The sequence below is a fragment of the Microtus oregoni genome, unplaced genomic scaffold, assembly GCF_018167655.1.
Source record: "Microtus oregoni isolate MIOR12 unplaced genomic scaffold, Mior012 000036F_ref0000092, whole genome shotgun sequence".
NCBI lineage: Eukaryota > Metazoa > Chordata > Mammalia > Rodentia > Cricetidae > Microtus > Microtus oregoni.
The window spans coordinates 9,429,895-9,452,009 of NW_024543095.1; the positions used below are offsets into that span (position 1 = coordinate 9,429,895).

General features: G+C 40.3%; 1 protein-coding gene across 2 annotated transcripts in view; it reads right to left on the bottom strand.

Annotated features, from left to right (window-relative positions):
• Positions 1-289: 289 nt before the first annotated feature.
• Positions 290-22,115, bottom strand: part of Heatr5b (HEAT repeat containing 5B) — a 76,173-nt gene continuing 54,347 nt past the window's right edge. For both annotated transcript variants that reach the window (XM_041630990.1, XM_041630991.1), the window contains 9 exons: positions 15,817-16,054; positions 14,403-14,657; positions 12,794-12,921; positions 10,793-10,937; positions 9,741-10,007; positions 8,380-8,604; positions 4,535-4,686; positions 3,124-3,337; positions 290-1,164 (listed from right to left, as the gene is read on the bottom strand). In XM_041630990.1, coding sequence (XP_041486924.1) covers positions 860-1,164; positions 3,124-3,337; positions 4,535-4,686; positions 8,380-8,604; positions 9,741-10,007; positions 10,793-10,937; positions 12,794-12,921; positions 14,403-14,657; positions 15,817-16,054 — 1,929 coding nt within the window. In that variant the 3' untranslated portion in view covers positions 290-859. The remainder of the gene's footprint in view (positions 1,165-3,123; positions 3,338-4,534; positions 4,687-8,379; positions 8,605-9,740; positions 10,008-10,792; positions 10,938-12,793; positions 12,922-14,402; positions 14,658-15,816; positions 16,055-22,115) is intronic.

The following is a 22,115-nucleotide window of genomic DNA, read 5'->3' on the forward strand; positions in this document are numbered from 1 at the left end:
CACTCAGTGTGCTGACTTATCCACAGCAGGCCCCCATAAATATTGAATGAATGCAGCCAACGACCACAGTCAGAACCTGAGGCTCTGTGATTACAAAGCACGGAGCAGGACAAATTTTAGCCATTAAAAATAAGTAGAGTGACATGCTATGTTCGAAACCTTTAGTCCACCTTTAGATGAGGATTTCAGTCCAGACACAACAGAGGCATACAGAAAGCACAGTGCAGACATGTAATGTGAAAGTTAAACGCCCGTCAGAAAGACAAGGATATCTGATGAAATGGTTAGAAAATGTGATTTTATTCATACTATATTTGCCATAAAACAAAGATTTCTGTTTTTTGAGTTATGTCAAATTTTACAATCTGCTTGCTGTTCCATGAACTTCCCCTGACAAATGCTAAAGTCTGACTCATTTTATTTTCCTGGTAATAGCCAAAGGCTGCCCAACTACATGATGTAATTACGTTCTTAGCATTTCAATTTAAAAGACCATGGCTCGGTGTTTACAAAAATAAGTGAATTAGGGTCTAGGGCTATATGTCACAGTACAGCGCATGCTTAGAATGACCAAGGCTCTGGATCCAATCACTAGTAACAAAACCAAAAAAACCAAACCCCCAAACAGCAGCAACAAAAAAAGTCAACGAAAGAAAAATGTTATTAGGATTAAAATGGAAATACATTCACCACACGATCTTTAAAAATCAATAAGAGGTGTGAACACTATTTCATTTAATCAACTTCAAACCATTATAATTCCAATATACAAATAAAACAGTTCATAGTCTGGAATGATACAGGGGTTGTCACTAACAACATAAAATATAAATTTAAAAAAAAGGAATGGAAGAACACACTAAAAAAAGCTTGTTTTTAGCTTAATTGTTGGTGCAGAATGTGTGGCAGGGGCTGGCTGCCTGGCAGCTGCCTTGGCTTTGCTCGCCTGGCTTGCTCGGACAGCAGTTTCTAGGCGCACTTTCAGCTCAGGAGCAGCCCCCATTACGGTCTTGAAAGCATGTGGGTACAGAGGTCCAATGTGCATTAAGTTCTGGAGTGCAAACTCATGAAGATCTTTGGAGACAGAACTTGCTGAAGCAAAAGAATTCTCATCCAGGAGGTAAGAGATCAAAGTGGGCACCAAAAGAGCAAGTAACTGGACTCCTGTAACAAGACGACAGCAAAGATTGGCCTGATTGGAGAAAAGGAAGCTTGACATTGTTAACAGAAACAATATATTATATAATATATAACAGGTATTGTAGGTTACTTGTGCAATTACAGTTTAATAGCTAGTCAGGCCCCATCCATGTCCCTGAGCTAAATGACTTTCTTTCAAAAAATAAAGGCATAAAACACGGGTACTACTAAAGTGCTATAATTTCCATTCTCAAATCAGATCAATTTGCAGGATTAATAATGAACATAGTTTTATTTGGATTACAGATGTTTTACAACACAGCAAGACGTTTAAGATAGAATATGCAATCAGATTTTTTTTTACTTAAAATTTAAAACTAGATGATTTACAAAAGTAAAGGTGGGGTGGGGGGCATAGCTCATGATAAGAGTGCTTGCTTATGGGGACCTTGGGGGAGGGCTGAAGGGGAAAGAAGAGGCAGGGAGGGGAGCAGAGAAAAATGTAGAGCTCAATAAAAATAAAAGTGCTTGCTTAGTATGAGGGTTTGATCTCAATTCACAGACGTACAAATGATAAAAATCACTTTAAATAAATAGGATTACATACAGTAGGAGAGTACTAACAATGAATTAATGAATGAGTGATATAAATTTAATAGCATCTTTTAGATTTTTAAAATTTTTATATAGTCACATGATTCTAAGAGAGTAAACCTCTAGGTTTTAAATTATCATTTCACTTTTCTCACCTCTTTGGCAATGTGCTCTTTTAATGGAAATTGTAAAGACAGCAGAGAATGTTGGAAAGCCACTGTGTGACAGGAGATACAGCTCAGTGGTAGGGCATGTGCGCAGCATGCATGAAGCCAGGGGCTCAGGCTTCAGCAGGGGTAAAACGAGTGTGCTGGCACGCGCTCAGAGAAGCTCTGACTTCAAGGCCAGCCTGCTTTACAAAGTGAATTCCAGGACAGCCAGAGCTCCATAAAAAAAAAAAAAAAACCCTGTCTCAAAAAACCAAAAATTAAAAAAAAAAAAAGAGAGAAAGAAAGAGAAAGAAAAAGAAAAAAAATTGAAATCGAAAGGATTTTTTTGAAGAAACTGTTAATGCATCGGTTACTTGGGTAGAAAGTATGATGTAACTTATGATGTAACTTTATTATATTTATTTTACTAACTATAAACTTTATCAATAGGACTTAACCTTATTCACTTTGTAATGTTAGCACTGATCTTACTATCCTTCGGTATTTAAAATCTGACTTGACTTTTGATTCCTCAACAGATGCCCAAATTTAAAATAAATTAAACTTAACATAAAGACAGTGATGAGACACCCCCCCCCACCCCGCCCCATGCTTAGCATGGAGCCCAGGGCTTGTACATCCAGGTGAGCCCTTGGCCACTGAACCACTCCCTGACTCATGGAAGAGAGTCTTGGAAATTGGGAGTACCTTAATGTTCAATTACAAGGTATTTATTGAAAAATTTTAGCTTTTCACAACAATTAAAAATTTTAGTATGCCTCTATTAAGTATACAAAAGCTTATACTTTGTATATAAAGTATGTATTTCTGGTTAAATAAATGCATGTTGCATTAATCATGAAGCAAAAAAAATTAAGTATCAAATCCTGAGGTATCTTATGATGGTTGGTACTTACACTTTCCTGGTTATAACATAAGGCTTATGTAATTCATATTTTATTTCTAAAATTCTATTAAGTATCTCTACTGTTCCTAGTCCTTAAAAACACACTCCTAGAAAACATAAAACAAAATCAGTGAGTTAAAATGCCCTCAGCAATTCATTGTGGCTTCTCACTCATAAAAACTAAATGTAAGTAACCAATACATTATGTTAGTAACATGAACAGATAGATATTATGCATTCAGACCGTAATTACTTCTTGGGAAATGCACTGCTGGCAAAACCTGTGTTTAACACTAAGATTCATAAATAATACAGAAATAAGAAAACACTTACGATTCTGTTCTTCTCCAAGAGCAACCAATGTTTCAAGAACTTTAATTCCTTCTTGAACAGCCAAAAGTTCTGTACTACTGGCTGGTCTGTTTCTTTCAACAGCCTTTAGCTTTTCAACCACTAGTGGGGCTAATGAGTGGATGTAGGGAGTTGAAAGGGCGCGGTTGGAATGCTGGAAGACTGACAGGAGGAGCTGGTAGCATTTGGCTTGAACCTATAGAAGAGAGTGATTTTCTCAATTAACGTATGTAGCAGATCTTATTTGGTTAACAATCACACTGTACCTTAACATGAACAGGAGAAAATGGAACTTAATACTAACTAAATAAAACAGGAGATGAAAGAAACTCCTTATACACGAGTTACCAAATCACCATGCTTACATAACCAATATTTCTACTGTATGGGAAAGCCAGAAAACGTGGAGTCTGATTTCTTTTCAATTCTTCCTTTAAAATATAATTTTCTCTGATTTTAATTTTAGTGGTCAGGGAAGTTAATGAAGGACTGACCTAAATAAAATAAAGCTACAAAAATACACTATTTAGATAATCAACCCCCTTTGATTATTTGAAAACAACTGTTTACATTAACATAATAACTGTTTTTTTAGGGAAGTTCCAAACTTGTAGAGATAGGCTTGCCTCTGCCCCCCCCCCCCCGCCCCGAGTGTTAGGATGAAAAGCATGTATCACCATGCTTACTACAGTACTAAGGTTTTTTAAGAAGGGAAAAAGTGGAAGGGGTGTTCATTAATGTGTGGGACAAAGAGTGAAATACACTTATTTCAGTGTTTTGTTGGAAAATGAACTATGAAATTTCTCTGGACACAGAAAAGTGTGGAGAACATTTTAAGAATAAAGATCTCTTAGCCATAAATCTGAAGAGGGAGGAGGCCAGGAGTAGTTTACTGATCTTCTTTTCCTGGTGTGTGGCATGCTTGAGAAGCATTAACTTGGATTTTGACAAAATAAACTAATAAAAATGCTCATTAAAAGATGCAATAATATAAATTTATTCTTTAACATTCTTGGTATCACTGAAATAAAGACTGAAAAACAAAACCCATGTAAAGTCCCTACCATTATGGCCAGGGTTAATAATATTTCAGACACTGGAGAATTTTGGCAAATGGAGGTATCTACAAATGTCACTTAGTGCTTAAATACACAGTTCCTTAACAACATTTCAATTTAAAAGCCATACTACAGACTGATCAGATGATTCCGCAGGTAAAAATGCTTGTGACACACAAAGCACACAAACAAACATCAAGCATTTACACACAGTAATAAACAAGATTAAAAAGACAAAGCCATACTGCAAACGTGTAAGTTTTCACTGCACTGTCACATCGTAGTGAGCTCATGTGAACATCCCTGACAAAGCAGACTGTTGAAGGGGAACTCACCCACGGGTCACAGGAATTCAGAGCACTTTTAAACCTGCTCATGCAGCCATTCTGTAGGGACTGCACTCCTATTATTTCGCTGCTGGCAGACCACAGGAAGAGCGCAATGGCTGTAAGCGTGCTCACTTCATCAGGTGCAGGCACAGAATCGTCTATGGGACAAAAGGAAGGCAATGCAGGAAGACTTGGGAATTAAAGCCGTGGACAACACTTTCTCATTGTTTACCACAGAGTGTGCCTCAACCTAGAAAATACAGATCACCAGACTCTCACTGTGGAACTAAGGCAGGAAAATATGTTTCAGGCACACTTTTATTTCCTATGTTAAAGTTTCACAGGAAGCAGACAATTAAGGTGATTTCAAAGAATCTCTCTGCAGACTACTTGATTATGATAGAAGAATGCAGCACCAGAATATGGAATTATGGCAGGTGTCACCTTGACGCAGTTACTAAAGTTGAGATTTGGCACGGTGCACATCTGTAATCCCAGCATGTGGGTGGCTGGGGTAGGGTTAGTAGCACAAATTTGAGGGTAGCCTGAGCTACAGAGTGACATTAAACATAGCTTTGTCTCAAAAAATAAAAACCAAGAGATTCTTTTTCTTCTTATATTTATTTTTGTTTTTTGAGACAAAGTTTCTCTACATAGCCTTGGCTGGCTGTCCTGGAACTCTCTATATGGACCAGGCTGGCCTTGAACTCACAGAGATGCACCAGCCTCTGCCTCCTGAGTACTGGGATTAAAGGCATGCACCAACTCGTCTAGTCAAGAGATTCTTGATGTAGGAAAAGCAATACTAAACATTGTATTTCAAGATTGTCTGAGAAAGATGTACATTACTTATGTGATATTTCTGCCCAAAAGGTATAAACTGAACACATGCTAAACTGAGGGGAAAATTAGACAATTATAAATTAAGGAATATTCTGTAGAATAGATGTCTTGTAGTCTTTAAAAACACGAACATAAGTGGTGGTGCATACCTTTAATCCCAGCACTTGGACTAAATGGTGGGGGAACGAAGGTGGGGGTAGAGACAGAAGGGTCCCTAAATTTGAGACCAGCCTGGTTTACAGGGCAAGTTCTAAGACAGCCAGAACTAGACAGAGAAACCCTATCTTGAAAAACAACAAAACAAACAAGCAAAAAATAATGAAGATCATAGATGATAAAGGCTATGGTAATGCCCCAGATTAAAAGAGGTCAGAGCAAAATGACAACAATACAAAGAAAATGTTATTGTTAGGGCAACTTCTGAAATCTGCTAACGAACAATAACACTGCATTAATATTAAATTCTTTTGTGGGTATTTAAAGAATGGCTTTGTTATTGGGATATCTATGACGTATTTAGGAGTAAAGTATCACAAAAGATGTCAATATAATCTTAAATGATTCAGCAGAGTTACTAAGATGAGAAACAACAATGGGTGTGAATTCCCCAGAGGTCACAGAGCATCTGGGGCGATACATAGAACGAGGACCTACTGCAGTCCACACGTCTGCTCTGGACTATCTTATGAAAGCTTAACATTTCTTTCAAAATCAAAGGTTCTAAAAATGAAAAAAGGTATTGCAGCATTCTTAAAGAGATTCATTGCTCCCTTGAGAATTTCCTTGTGTGGGTATAAATATAGACACACAAATTTAAAGTAGAAGAGCTCAATTTTTTAAATAAGAAACATGATTTCCAAGTTGGAAATTCCCCATGATACGACTTCTCTTGTGTTAAGCAGGGTCCTGCTTCCCTTGCTAACAAACACTGTACAAATATCCCCATGGCCTTTCCCTGTTAACTTCATTCCTGACACAGGCCTGGAATCTGATATGTAGCTCAGCGGGACCTGAGTGCCCCAGTCATCTTATCTTCATCTTCCATGGGTTGGGGTTACAGACATGAGCCTCAGTGCCTGGTTGTGGAAATGTTTTTAAAAAAAAAATAGTGTAGCAAATCTTTCCTTGTTATTCTGTTTTTAGAGTTTTCATATTTTCTTAAAAAAATAAAATGTAAGAGGAAAAAGTTAAACAAAAAAGAAAAGTGGGAAAACTATAAATAAGCACTTCACTTGAATTAGAACAAACATAAGAGCATTTGTTTATGTTTGAAATTATGCCCACCTCCAAAGCCACACTGGACAGAAATGTGGTAATATTTGATCAAATTAAGTTTGAAAACATGTATTTCCAGTTCTATGTATGTGCCATGAAAATATACTACAAATCTTTAAGGGTGTTGATAACAACCATGTTTGTAATTGGGGAAAATTGGAAATCATAAAAACTATCCATTGACAGGAAAATAACTGGCAAACACGTGTGATGAAAGTTATGCCAGTTAAAGGAGTGAAAAGGCCTTTAACCCCAGCACAAGGGAGGCAGAGGCAGGCGGATCTCTGTGAGCTCAAAGCCAGCCTGGTCTGTAAGAACTAGTTCCAGGTCAGCTAGGACTGTTACACAGAGAAACCCTGTCTTGAAAAAAACAAACAAACAAAAAGTGAGTAAGAAGTATATATATATATATATATATATATATATATATATATATATATATATAAATTCTAAAAAAGTTATTCAAGAAATAAAATGAGATTTTTACTTATATAAATTAAAATATAAACAAATTCCATACATTGCTCATAAATACTATCACGCTCAATAAAATACATGTATATGCACAGATTTATATACATTATTAACTGATATGTATTAATGTAAAAAATTATTTATTTCTATACACAGACATTATAGGATAAAATATTTAAGTATTAAGATTGTAGTTATAGGGCTGGAGAGATGGCTCAGTGGTTAAGAACATTGTCTGTTCTTCCAAAGGTTCTGAGTTCAATTCCCAGCATCCACATGGTGGCTCACAACCATCTGTTATGAGGTCTGGTGCCCTCTTCTGGCCTGAAGACATACACACAGACAGAATATTGTATACATAATAAATAAATAAATAAAAAATAAATTAAAAAAAAAGATTGTAGTTATATTTAGGGATATATTGGAATAGCCATAAGTATTTTACCTTTTATTACTTTTTCTTTGGAGACAGGGTCTTACTCTATGGCCCTGGTTGGCCTTGAATGCACAGAGACCCCCCTGCCCTGCCTCTGACATGGTAGAAGGCATGCACTACCATGTCTGGCTCCTACTTTGTTATTTTTATTGAAAAATATAGCTAGACATGGTGGCATATTTTTGTAATCAAAAATATAGCCAGACATAGTGGTATATTGCTGTAATCAAAAATATAACCAGGGGCTGGGGTGATGGCTCAGTAGGTAAGAGCACTAACTGCTCTTCCCAGCACCCACATGGCAGCTCACAACTGTCTGTAACTCCAGTTCCAGGGGATCTGACGCTCTCATATAGATCAACTTGCAGGCAACACACCAATGTACATGAAATAAAGATATAAAAAATATAACCAGACATGGTGGTATATTTCTGTAATCAAAAGGAATCAAGAGGCTAAGGCAGAATGATCATGAGTTTGAGGTTAGTTTAGGCTACATGATAAGACCCTGTTTCAAGAACAAAACAACAATAACAACAACAAAGAGGAAGAGGAAAGAGTGGGGAGAGAGGGAGAGAAAATTCCAAAGGGGACAAAAGAAAAGGGGGAAAAAAAGCAGTAAACATAAATATATCAATACATGTCCATTCTGGGTATATGCTGTCTTTTTTTTAACCCACCAACACACATAAGAATGAAGAAAAGCACTTCTTAGAGCCACAATGCAGGAAGAAGCATTCATATTTTAGAGGTGACGGTGGGATAAGACACCCGTCTCGGGTTGGTTGACTCAGTGTTACACAGCAGTCTCCTGACAGGCTACCTGGCTGGGAATACTCCAGGATGCAGGCGAGCGTGCTCCGGATCAGAGCTGTCCACTGTTTCTGAGTTTCCTCCGTTTTGGCCATCGGAAGTGTCACAATGCTTTTTATCCCCTGCAGAGCTGCGCTGACTGGAGGAGGAACCTGATTGTCTGCAGACTTTATTGCTGTGTCTTTCAATATTCTTGCAATTAAGAACAGAATTGTGGGCAGAATTGTCATACAGCCTGAAATAAAAACAAATCAGGTTATTTTGTAACACCTTCAGTTCCCATGATAGCTGTTTCCAACACACACACAATTATTTTTAAACAATTTGTTGTGCTCTCCTCTCCCTAAGATAAGGTCTTATCATTTTGCACAAGCTGGTCCCACACTTCTGGGCTCAGGTAATCCTCCTGCCTCAACATCACCATGCCTGGCTTGACTGTGATTTAACAGTATTTCTTTTCTTGATTTTATTCAAAATGTACTATATTACTACCATTACAAATCAGTTTGAAAAATAAGCAAGTGCCATACTGTTTTTAAACAGAGTGGTATTTTCTTTTTTGTTCCAATTGAATCTTGTTTTTATTGTTTCCAATGTGAGGTATTTAATCCTGCCCTTCATAACGGGCATGAGAAGGACAGAAACACTGGAACACTAACTATATACTTTGAGTAGCCTGGTGAGTCTTAAAGTAATTCCGAGATAAGTCAGGAAAATAAAGGAAACGACTGGGCAAGCAAATGTGGAATGGAAGTATCCTAAAATCGCAGCAGGAACTGCCCTCCAGTGCAGCGCCTGGAGCGACCATGACGGAGAATTCACTGTTTCCACACCTGTCAGGTCGGAGTCAGAGAGGTCTCCTTGGGCTGAAAGGCGCCACACACCTTCTGGTACTACTTTTACTGCCAAACTGAAAGTCTAGTCCATAAGACAGTTTTCAGTGTCCTTGAGGGTGACTGTCACTCTCTTCAGACATGCTCTGATTTCCCGGGGCACTCACGATTGGAGCTGTCATTCCTCCCATTGACTTCACTGAAGCCTACGCACTGACTTCCAGTCTTCCCTCAGTCTTCGAGTTTTGATTTGTTTTGTTGTGTTGGGGATCAAAATCAAGATGGGGACCTTGCATATAGTGTCCAGCTGTCCAGCACTGAGTTACAGCCTGGTCCTCTCTCTGACAGACTTCTGACAAGGCTACCTTAGGTTGCTAGTTTCAGAAACTTTAGTCTTTCCTAGGCTCTTACAGGTAAAGTAACCTTTTAAAAACTTCACATTTAGCACCTGAGATTTATGAAGAAAATAAACCTAAATTAAGGTGCAGAGAAAGCTCATCGTTGCCTATGGTCGGATAGTCCACTCCCAATACCGTACCGGCCGGTGAGCAAAGGGACGGCAGCTCAGACAGAATGGCCACCGTGGCTGCCACCAAACGAGCACTTTCTTCTGACAGGCGAGTTTTGGGGGTGATGTGACTTGGAGAGTCCGACATCTTAGCACTCAGGTGTGGCATATGACGTACTAAAATGAACATCAGCAGCTCCATGGTTGAAAACACAAGGGACTTCCCAGGAATGAGGCCACCACTGTCACCTCCTTCTCCTAGTGCAGGACAGGACTCTTTTTCCATATCCTCTTCATCTAAGGAAAGACAAAGTTGATGAAATTTCCAGAAAAAATAGACATAAAATAATAAATACATTTAAGTTATTTCTAAAAGGTTTCTAAGTAAATGTGGAAATGGTGCCATGTCCTTCTTGGTACAATGTCCTGAGTAGATAAAGCTCCTTGAAAGCCATGGGCAGTCCATTTCACCTGGAAACTCAATACTAGGCTTTTTATTAGTTTTGTATTTCATAATAGAAATAACAAACATGCTAGGTTGAACCATGTAAAATTGACACTTTTGAATGGAAGAAGTCTAGAATTAGCAATTTCTTTTTGTTAATTTTAAGTTTTTGGGACAGGTCTCTAGGCCAAACTGATCTTGAATTTGCTATAAGGTGGAGAATAAACCTAGAACTTTGTGATCTTCTTGCTTCTACCTCCCCAATGCTGGGATCATAGGCATGCCCCATCATGCCTGGCATCCTAGCATTATAAAATTAGGAGTACAGGGCTGCAGAGATGGCTCAGTGCTTAAGAACACTGGCTGCTCTTCCAGAGGACCTGGGCCTGATTCCTGGCACCCAGGTGACAGCTCACAACCATCTGTAACTCCAACTCTAGGGACCAGGTGACAGCTCACAATCATCTGTGACTCCAGTTCTACGGATCCAGCACCCTTCTGTCCTCTGTGGGCCCCAGGCATGCATGCACTACACAGACACATATGCAGATACAACGCCCGTACATATGAACAAACCACCCAAGCTTTGGGGAACAAAGAAGGTTTGTTGCAAGTCAGTGTGGTTTCCAGCGCTTACTTAGGGTGCTCCTCTTCTCCTGCAAATAATCTTGGGCAGCCCTGACAATCTGCTGCACAACCCCAGTGACCAGCAGCTGGATGGAGGGTGGGTTCCAGGTCAGTAGCAGGCGGTGCAGGACACTGAGCAACTCAACACCAATCAGCTATTATAAATGAATACAAACGTGTTTAGTTTATTTAGATTTCAAAAGCTAGATATATATTATTAAAATCTGAGAAAATAGACATGTAAAAGTAATTTTATAACTAAAATGTAATATATAGGACTATATAACAAAAGAAAATATAAAAATAAAATTCAGAGGTCACACATTACCCCTTAAGATTTTCAAGCAACAAATGGCTAGTATTTAAATATTTAAAAGTTTGATACCCAGATATTATTGTTCTCCTACTGGAATAAAACACCTGTGCTACTGCTGTTGCTAGAGTTCAGTGTCACAGAAGTTCATAACTGCCCACCTAGGAGGAGTTACTGGTGTGTTCTACTCACCTCAGGAACACTTGGAGCTTAAGCCTCTACAATTTCCCACATCTAGTTGATACAATAAGCTTGCCTCAAATTAAAACATAGAGGAGAGAACTTAATTCAGTCAAAACTTTTCTCCCTTCTTCTCTCAAGATACAGACTGTCTACAGTTCAGGGTGCTGCTTGGCTAGTAAGTGCTTGCTCAGGATGCAGGAGGCTCTGGATCCAATCCCCAGAGTACAAAGAAAAAAATGCAAGGCTGTTTCATCTTTCCCCATGTTTCCTTCTCTTATCCTAGAAGACTTCCAGGAATTGGTGAGGACCTGTGCCTCTCCAGTCGGGCCACCCTCCCTGGTGTAACTGAACGCTCAAGACTTTACTTAGTGTCCCCAGAGGCCTCCTCAGTTCTCTGATACAGGTCTGTATCTTCCTGCCATACTCTTCCCGTCCACACTGTCCTCCTGAAAGGCCTTTCTTGCCCTCAATAGCTGCTGCCTTCTGCTCTACTCCTATCTCATCAATGGTCCCCATTTCCAATCTAGCTCCCTCTTTTCAAATCGTAAGTGTTCTTATCCTCATGTTCCCAATATGGGCTCTTTGCAGCTTTATTCAGGTTCTCTAGAATACTAGTCTTTGGAAAATTGGGTAGAGAGCCTCATAACTGATCTCCATGCTTCCCTTCTCACATCTCAGAAACTGACCTCCACAAGACTGACTGTGAAATCCTTCTACAGCTGTCTATCTATCTATCTATCTATCTATCTATCTATCTATGCAATTGCTTTTTCATTGAGTTACATTATTTGCCTCTCATGACCCTTTCAAACAAAATTAAACACTCTTCTTTTTAAATATTTAATCATTTACTTTTACTTTCAGAATAGAATTCCAATTCCTTTGCATGTCATAAAGAAGTCTTCATAATTTGGCCTTTACAGCATCTCCCAGATCCATCTGATGCCCTCTGCCTGTTTTATATCAGCCATAGTAAATAACTGCAGTACCCTTGAACTTGTCCTGTTTCTCAGAGGCAAACTCATCTCTTTGGCAATTCCTTTCTAAGATCTGTTTCAATTACTCTCTCCCTGATAAGTTGTCCTTCACTCTGTATCACACTGTTGGTGTGTCCACCTCCTTCCTCATTATTCCCATAGCTGTGAGGTTAAGAAGGCATTGATAGCATCTAACTATTGCATAGCTCCACGTAGCATCCAACAGACAAAACCCTTTTCTTTTTTTTTTTGGTTTTTCAAGACAGGGTTTCTCTGTAGCTTTGGTGCCTGTCCTGTAACTAGCTCTTGTAGCTCAGTCTGGCCTCGAACTCACAGAGATCCGCCTGCCTCTGCCTCCTGAGTGCTGGGATTAAAGGCGTGTGCCACCACCGCCTGGCAACAAAACCCTTTACACTGGCATTGGTTACACAATCTTGTTAGTAATATACAATGTTTATTTCCAATGTGAGAAATTTATTCCAAAGTATAAGATTACGACAAAGCACACACAATTATCCATTATAGAAACACACTGTACCTGATCCTCTGCAATGTGGATTCGTGCATAAGGAGAACCCAGTAAGGTGTGTAAGGCCTGCAGGCATGCTGTGATGTGTTCAATGGGCTCCTCAGGCCGAGGGGAACAAAGAAACTGTATACTCACACCTGGAATGCACAAAGAAAAAACATGTTTGCTTTTTTTTTAACACAAAACACTTGCATTACTTTGATACTATGTTGTTCTTCATTTTTCCCAGATTACTACATATTTATTAATATCAAAGAATTAAAATGTTTTCTGGGCTAAGCAGACAAAGACAACCAAAGGTTGTAGCCTGCATTTGGTTTAATATTCAAATTAGGTATGCACAGCCTGTTAGTAGCTGATTATAAACAAAATTACATTTCAAATTCTAGAATTAATAAAGTATAATACATTAAGAATAAATAAGTATCCATCCAAAAAGCCAGTACACAGATACCTTGCTCAGCCTAGATATAGTGGGAAGGGCCTTGGATCTTCCCCAAAGCAATGTGTCTGACCCTTTCTGAGGAGTGAATGGGGGATGGAAGGGAGGAAGGTGAAGTGAATAGGAAGAGGGGAGGGAGTGGGAACAGGGATTGGTATGTAAAATGGAAAAAAAAAAGTTTGTTTTCTTTTTTAAAAAATAAAATATAAAAAAGAATAAGTATTTCACTACTTTTATTAAAGAGTTGCTCAACAATTTTGTATACATGAATTTTTAAAGATTTAATTCTGTATATCTGTGTGTGGGTTTATCCATGTGAGTGCACACACCTGCGGAGTCCACATTTGAGGTCAGATCAAATGAAGCTGGAGTTACAGCATTTGGAGGCCACCTGATGTAGGTGCTGGGGATGAGCTCAGGCCCCGTGAGGGCAGTAAGTACTATTAACCACTGAGCCATCTCTTCAGGCCATGTATAAGGGTTTTTTTTTAAAGTTTTTTTTGTTTTTGTTTTTTGAGACAGGGTTTCTCTGTAGCTTTGGAGCCTGTCCTGGAACTAGCTCTTGTAGACCAGGCTGGCCTCAAACTCACAGAGATACACCTGTCTCTGCCCCCACCCCCAGCGCTGGGATTAAAGGCATGTGCCACCACCTCCCGGCCCCATATACAAGGTTTTTAAATGTCAGTCTACACACAAGACTAGTCAAAACAAGTGCTCAATGTAAGGCTACAGCTTTGTAAGTTACAACAAATTCCATAATTACACCTTACTAGTTGTCTTCCTTTCCTCTTCCAGAAAATATGAGACTACCAAAGTTCCTTCAGAATATATAAATACTTAAATAATAAAAGAATACTTACAAATTAAAAATTTTTTAATCAGTTTTTTCTTCATTAGATAATCTGTTAAATTCTAGTATAAAGAAAGTATGTTGAATAAAAACCCCAGTTTTTTTTTTCTTGAAATTGAATATTCTGTGACTGAATACTATGGCTAAACTTTTAGAGTAGTTTTAAATTAATTTTCAGATTAAAATTCAGTTAGCTTCTAAGTGGAGCTGAAATGGTCCTTTTATTTTTTTTCTCTGAGTTGTCCTGTGCAAACTCCCACAGTGTGACAGAGAAAGGTACAAATGCTCTTGAGTGGCAGTCCTGCAAGGCATCATGGGACACCCACCTAGGATCAGGTGCATTCTGTCTTGGTTAACTTCTGGCAAGGGTTTAGCAGAAGCCATTGCTCCTGGCACCTGGTTTACACCGAGAGCTGGAGAGCGTTTTTGTATACCAGACACTGCTGCCGCTTCTGTGGACTCTGGACACGTAAACCCTGTGCTGTTTAGCCAAAGTGCCACCGCATGGAGAATCGGGGCCCAGGAGTTCCGGTAGTGAAGTCTCGCAGTATCGATGGTCTCGGGAGTGTAAAATGCTCCACCTGTGAGACAATCAAATCAGTAAAAACATTGTTTTCAAAAGTGTGCTCTGGCAACAAGCTCCTCCTCAGCCAAAGGGCTCCTCCACAGCTAAGCTGGGGGCCTGTCCCTCCTGATGCCCGCCTTTCAGCCTCTCCTCTCTGCTACCAGGGACACCATGCGTCCTCAGACTGTTCTTCCTTGGAGGGATAGGCTGGACTTCCTCTTTGCTGTCTGTCTTCACCATCAGAGGCCCTCTCAGTCTGTTCTCCACCCTTCACTTCCTCCCACCTCCCATTTCCGCGGCAACACTGAGCTTCTTCTCCCTCCTGGCTGTCACAGTGCCTGAAGGGAGGAAAACAAAAGGGGCTCAATCATTGTCACCAAAATATCTGAAAGAATGGGTTATTGATTTAAGATTTACTTATTTATTATGCATACAATGTGCTGCTGGTGCGTATGCCTACACGCCAGAAGAGGGCGCCAGATCTCATTACAGATGGTTGCGAGCCAATATGTGGTTGCTGGGAACGGAACTCAGGACCTCTGGAAGAGCAGCCATCTCGCCAGCTTGGAAGAATGAGGTTGTGAGGAGGAATTTTTAGGAACACAGCTTATGGCTCAAGTAGGATTGTCATGAAACTAGGGCATCGGGCTGCACAGCGGTGCACTTCATCGTGGTGTGGTCACTGGTGGTCTCCTAGCTCTTCAGAGTGCCCTATTCCTGCAGCTGTCACTACGATGGCACTGGCATTTTTGCTTCCGCTAACACGCTCCCTGGTTATAGCCTGAATTCACGGAGTCGGTAGGAAGGACATGTTCTTTTTTTTTTTTAATATTTATTTATTTATTTATTTATTTACTATGTATACAATGTTCTGTCTCTGTGCATGCCTGCAGGCCAGAAGAAGGCACCAGACCCCATTACAGATGGTTGTGAGCCACCATGTGGTTGCCGGGAATTGAACTCAGGACCTTTGGAAGAGCAGGCAATGCTCTGAACGGCTGAGCCATCTCTCCAGCCCGGAAGGACGTTCTAAATGAAACAATGCCAAGTTCAAGTTTACAGAATCAGATTTGAAGATGTTATTATGTTATTGTTGGTACTAGCCTCTGCCAAGTTCATTTTGTTTAATATTAATTTGAACTCCATAAGAGCAAACTACTGCATCTAATACTTACCATCTGGGGGGAGCTGACTAGAAAATTCAGCTGGTAAAGTCAAAAGTGCGTAGTCTTTCAGTGCTGCCAGCCACAGGCGGCTTAGCGTGGGCAGTTCCGGCTGTACCAGGGTTATTAAACTATCTGGCGGAAGTTCATCTATGGTACCATAGTCGTCGTCGTCGTCATCGGGATTTTTAATTGCCTTCTTTGGTTTTGATTCTGCTTCTTTTTTAATATTCATTGCAACCACATATACCTAGGAAGACATTCATGAGTTGAAAATAGGACATCAGATAAAAACTGGGTTTCTTAAATTGTTATAATTACGTAGTTAAATGATCAAGGGGAATTTGGTGTGGGTATTCGAAAGTATATAACTTTATGAATTCTTGATAAGCACTAGCGAGCAACTCTCTATCTCCTGTTTCAGAAGCATTTTTAATTGATCTGATTTCTGACTATTCCTCTCACACCATATCCCTTAAGTAGGCGTCTCTGAGTTATTCTGGCAAGCTTGCTCCATTTTACAAAGCCTCCTTTTTCCCAGCATAGAGCATAACTTCCTGTCTACTGCCTCTTTCCCAGGCTTACTACAGAATAAAACAGCCTTCAAAGAAATGTACTGAGAAGGGAGGTGGCCAGGGAAAGGATATCCATAAATATCCCCCAATCTGCCTCCTACACAGGCCTTAAATGATACTTAGCAATCTTGTAATTACAACAGATAGGCAATCTAAGAATATGGTATTCTTGTCACATGTATTATCTGTGTCCTTTGTAGTTTGTGGACGTTTTAAAAAGGCATGTAATGCCAACTCTCCTAGAGCACGTTCAGGGTACTTCCTTGTTGAGTTTATTTTTGTCCTCATGTTCAGGCTCTGGGGAACTGATAATACACAGCTGGGAAACGGGGGGAAGGAATAAAACAACTACACTACACAAACGCCTTGAAAACTCCTCATTCTATAGCACTGCTCCTGTGTCTGCTGGGGAAGTTCCTGGCCTGTGCATGCCAAGCTCCTGGTGGGCAAGGCTTCCCTTACACTCATTCACACAGTGAGAAGACAGAGCACACGCAGGGCAACTAACAACATTCTAGAGTAGACACTGCTGCCTGGGTTATAAACACCACATTCATGTTTCCCGGAGGTGGGTTTTTTGGGCTTTTTTTTTTTTCTGGCTTTGTTTTATTCTAGATGGCCTGTAACTTACTGTGTAGACCAGGCTGGCCTCAAACCCATAGATATCAACCTGCTCCTGTCTCTTATGCATTGGGGTGTACCACACACACACACACACACACACACACACACACACACACATTTCCCAATCATTTTAAGATTGCCCTCTACCTCAACTTTGATATTATACTGACATTTTAAGAAAGTGTCCAATAAACACTATAAATATAATCAAAATTTCATTTGAATCCTAGTTGGTACCTTGCTTTGTTATTGTGCTAGGAACTAAGGTAACAAAGACAAAAATATCTACTTTTTCTATGATAAGGGAATGATAAAATGCGGAGAAAGATTTTTTTAAAAGAATTTTTAAAGTTTACTTCTAGGCTGGGTGTATGCCAGTAATCTTGGGAAGCTGAGGGGAAAATGGATCTGAGGTCAGTTGGGTAACATAACAAGACACTGTCTTAAACAGCAAACAACAATAAAACGTAAAAAAAGAATGAAAAAGGTAAACGTAGAAGTCCCAAACTTTGTACACGTGGCACCTTCCCTGCCATAGCGCACCCGGTGTCTGGCACCAACTGAGCACATGTGGCTTCTGAAGTGAATGCCCAGACCTGTGAGGGAGCACCGTGAGGCAGAGCACAGCCACAGAGACCTGTGAGGGAGCACCGTGAGGCAGAGCACAGCCACAGAGACCTGTGAGGGAGCACCGTGAGGCAGAGCACAGCCACAGAGACCTGTGAGGGAGCACCGTGAGGCAGAGCACAGCCACAGAGACCTGTGAGGGAGCACCGTGAGGCAGAGCACAGCCACAGAGACCTGTGAGGGAGCACCGTGAGGCAGAGCACAGCCACAGAGACCTGTGAGGGAGCACCGTGAGGCAGAGCACAGCCACAGAGACCTGTGAGGGAGCACCGTGAGGCAGAGCACAGCCACAGAGACCTGTGAGGGAGCACCGTGAGGCAGAGCACAGCCACAGAGACCTGTGAGGGAGCACCGTGAGGCAGAGCACAGCCACAGAGACCTGTGAGGGAGCACCGTGAGGCAGAGCACAGCCACAGAGACCTGTGAGGGAGCACCGTGAGGCAGAGCACAGCCACAGAGACCTGTGAGGGAGCACCGTGAGGCAGAGCACAGCCACAGAGTAAAGGCAGGCAGAGTATTCAAGGACAAACGTTCACTCTCACAGGTCTGCAGGAGGAGCAGGGAGAACAAGAGCAGGGAAGCAGGAAACTGTGGCTTTTGCCTGAGCGCAGGAGGCAAGGCAGAAATACCTGGAGTTTTACTTGGTAAAGACATAAAGGCACAAGAAAGGAGAGTCGCTGCAGGGTTTTTATGTCAGACATACATATTTGTCCACAACTTTCATTTTCATAAATGTGTTCTAAGAGGTTGGGGAAGTAAAACACGGCTGAAGACAGAAAATCCTATGAGTCTGAGGCAGCCTGGTCTATATAAGGACTGAGCTCCAGGCTAGCCAGGGATACACAGTGAGATACTACTGCAAAACAAACAAACAATTAGAACATACGAGCCTGAGATGCCTCATAATTCCAATTCTCATTTTCATGCTCTGTCTTTGTAAGCCATAATTTTGCTGTACAGAGACCTTTCTATTCAATTTTATCAGTTAATATGCAATTTTCTCAGTCTTCATATTCATACCCTAATGACTGCACTGCATAGACCATAACATGTCCACGAATTTCCCTACAGTTGAACTAATTTCATGTTTTCTTCTGATTGTTTAGCCCAGGCAATCACAGACCATAAAGACATTCAGCAAAAGATCTTTACCTCGCCGGGCGGTGGTGGCGTACTCCTTTAATCCCAGCACTTGGGAGGCAGAGGCAGGCGGATCTCTGTGAGTTCGAGACCAGCCTGGTCTACAAGAGCTAGTTCCAGGACAGGCTCCAAAACCACAGAGAAACCCTGTCTCGAAAAACCAAAAAAAAAAAAAAAAAAAAAAAAAAGATCTTTACCTCTTGGTGTTACAAATAACGTGGTAAGCAAACGTATCTGTGAACTTATTTCTTGTCTTCTCAGAGAAAAGGAATATGAAAGGAACTCCAGGGTCAGTGATAACAAATGTTCTCCTGGCTCTCAAGAGGAGTGTGGAGAGCTTTGTGGTGGTGGCCGTACACTTGTAGAGGCACGAGCTATGGGGTCAAGTAAGGCAGGTTCTGAAGGTGATGGTGATTGGAATAATTGCTACTCGCAGCATTAGTGGAAGAATTCTCCATGGAGGGATAACTAAGGAGGTGAAGATACTGGAATTCTTTCAAAAGACTTCAAGGGATGACTAATGGGGGGCAGTGCAGAAAGAAAGGAGAATACAGGCGAAGGACAGCATGGAAATGTGAGGGTCCAGGAGGGGGATTACTGATGCATGGACTTCTGAGGTCTCTTCACACAGATGCTGACTGTGAATACTCTTGTCCTCTGAGTTTCCAGCTCTGAGCCTACCGTCGAGCTCCACGTGCCCTGCACTGCTTCAGAATTCTGCATTTCTATGGTAGCACTCCTCACATTCTGCTTCACCTCTTTGTTTTGAGTTTAGCTTGCTAAGTAAATACAGTACATCTCTCTTGTTCTTTACTATCCTGCTCCAGAGCTGGTATTACATAATATGCTATTGGGTAAATCAGAGTGGAGAAAGGGAAATAACAGTCCCAGATTAAAACAAAATTTTAATAATTTTAAAACTAGTTGTAGCACATATGTTCATTATGGATAAAATAGCAAGTACTGCACATAGTCCTTTACACTGATACCTAATTTAATTTACACTACATTTCCTAATGTTAATGTTAAAAGACAAATGGATCTGGAGAGATGGCTCTAAAATTAAGAGCACTTGCTACTGGTGCAGAGCAACAGGCGTGCACATGGCATACATACATATATGCATGCAAAAACCATTTATATGCATAAAAAATTAAAAATAAAATAAATATTAATGTGAAGAAATCAGTTTTTTAAAGATTTATTTATTCATGTATTTCATGTATATGAGTGTTCTATCTTCATGCACATCAGAAGAAGGAATCTTATCCTATTACAGATGGTTGTGAGCCACCATAAGTTTGCTGGGAATTGAACTCAGAACCCCTAAAAGAGCAGTCAATGCTTTTAACCTCTGAGACATTTCGCCAGCCCCTCCCCAAGCAAGTTTTGAATAGGCAGGTATCACTCAATGTCACACAGTTTACATAAAGCTAAAGACTTGGAGGAGCTGGAAAACAAATTCTCTGAATGAAATACAGAAGTAGAAGTAGGTCTTGAGTAGAGAGACCTAGAATAGCATGCTGTTTGAGAAAGTGGAGAGGGGAAATGAGTGGTAAAAGAATTCCCAGACGTCAGGGAACACAAAGCTCGAGGTACAAATTGTGAAAGCAATACAAATTACCCCCAAATAAGAAAGAATTCCAAATACATGCGTATTATTAATTTTGTTATGTGATATTTTGATTCAGTGCCAGGCGCAATGCTTTGAACTGTTATATAGAATGGCTTATAAAAGGTTTATTCCCACGTTTTAATGGTAAAACTGAGGCTGGGAGCCAACTGTCACTTGAGGAAGTCACACAAGATGGCAAACCTTGAGATAGGACGTGTTCCAGGGCCGCTGACTCAGTAGCTAATGTTCTTCACATTGCACACTGGCAGCTGTCCCAGCAGGTCCACCAAGCACAGCATGCAAATGCCATAAAAGGCCCTTAGTGATTATCGCAGCGTACAGCGGCATGCACTTGAGATTGAAGGACTCATTTTGTGGGGTTTATTTTTAAAAAATAAAGTCCACTAACTATTATCTTTTCTTACTTTATTTTCAATATAAATTTTAACAGAAAATAAAGTCAGATTTGCATTAATTTCAAAAAGACTAAAACTTTATAAATAAAAGCAATCATCTTACTAAAATAAGCAAAAACCATTATTTTACTAAAATACTATCAGAGTAAGAAGTACAGGATCCCAAGATAACTTGATCTATAGCCTAAAAATTGGAAAAACATAATTTTTATGATATCTCATTGAACTCTACATTTTCTTTCTATGAAGGAATAAATCCATGCCTGTCCGTCTCCAATCCTGGCATCCTTTATCTACACTGACTACAGAGGTCACCCCCCTCCAAAGCCCAGCATCCCTTACCTACTGAGTACCACAGACACAGGGAGCACAGGCCGAGGGGCAGGAGAGATGCTCACAAGTTAAAACCACCTGTTGCTCTTGCAGAGGACTTGAGCTTGGTTCTCAGCACCACCTGGTACTTCACAACCACCCATAACTTCAGTTTGAGAGGATCCCCTTTTTGGCCTCTATCATGTAGTCGCATACACGTGGTACATATACATACATGTAGGCAAAACACACATATACATAAAGTAAAAAAATCTTTAAAATGGACTGAGTCGGTAGAGAAAGAAATCAGTTAATATAAATACTGGAGGGCAGGTAGTGATAATTCAAAAGCAACTGGAAAATTTAGAAAAGAGAATTTAAAATAATGCAATTTTATAAAGAAGTACCCACATACACATGTGTGTACTCCCCCCCTCATACACACACACACACACACACACACACACACACACACAAGCTGTGAAAATGAAACAGGTTTAAAAACAACTACTTAAAAAAAAAACTAAGCTGGGTGGTAGTGGTGCACACCTTTAATCCCAGCACTCGGGAGGCAGAGATAGACAGATGGATCTCTGTGAGTTGGCCAGCCTGGTCTACAGAGTGAGTTCCAGGATTCAAAACTACACAGAGAAACCCTGTCTCAAAACACCAAAAACCAAAAACAAACAAAAAAACCAAGTTTCTTAAAATTAATTAAATAAAAGAATCTTAGCATAAAATATTTTCTATTATTTATATTTTTGTGCTTTCCCCTATAATAAATGAACCTTTCATTTTTTGTTTTTTTGAGACAGGGTTTCTCTGTAGCTTTGGAGCCTGTCCTGGAACTAGCTTTTGTAGACCAGGCTGGCCTCGAACTCACAGAGATCTGCCTGCCCTTGCCTCCCAAGTGCTGGGATTAAAGGCGTGCGCCACCACCACCTGGCTAAAGACAAAGGATTTTGCTTTGTATTTTTCAGACAGGGTTTCATTTTGTGCCTT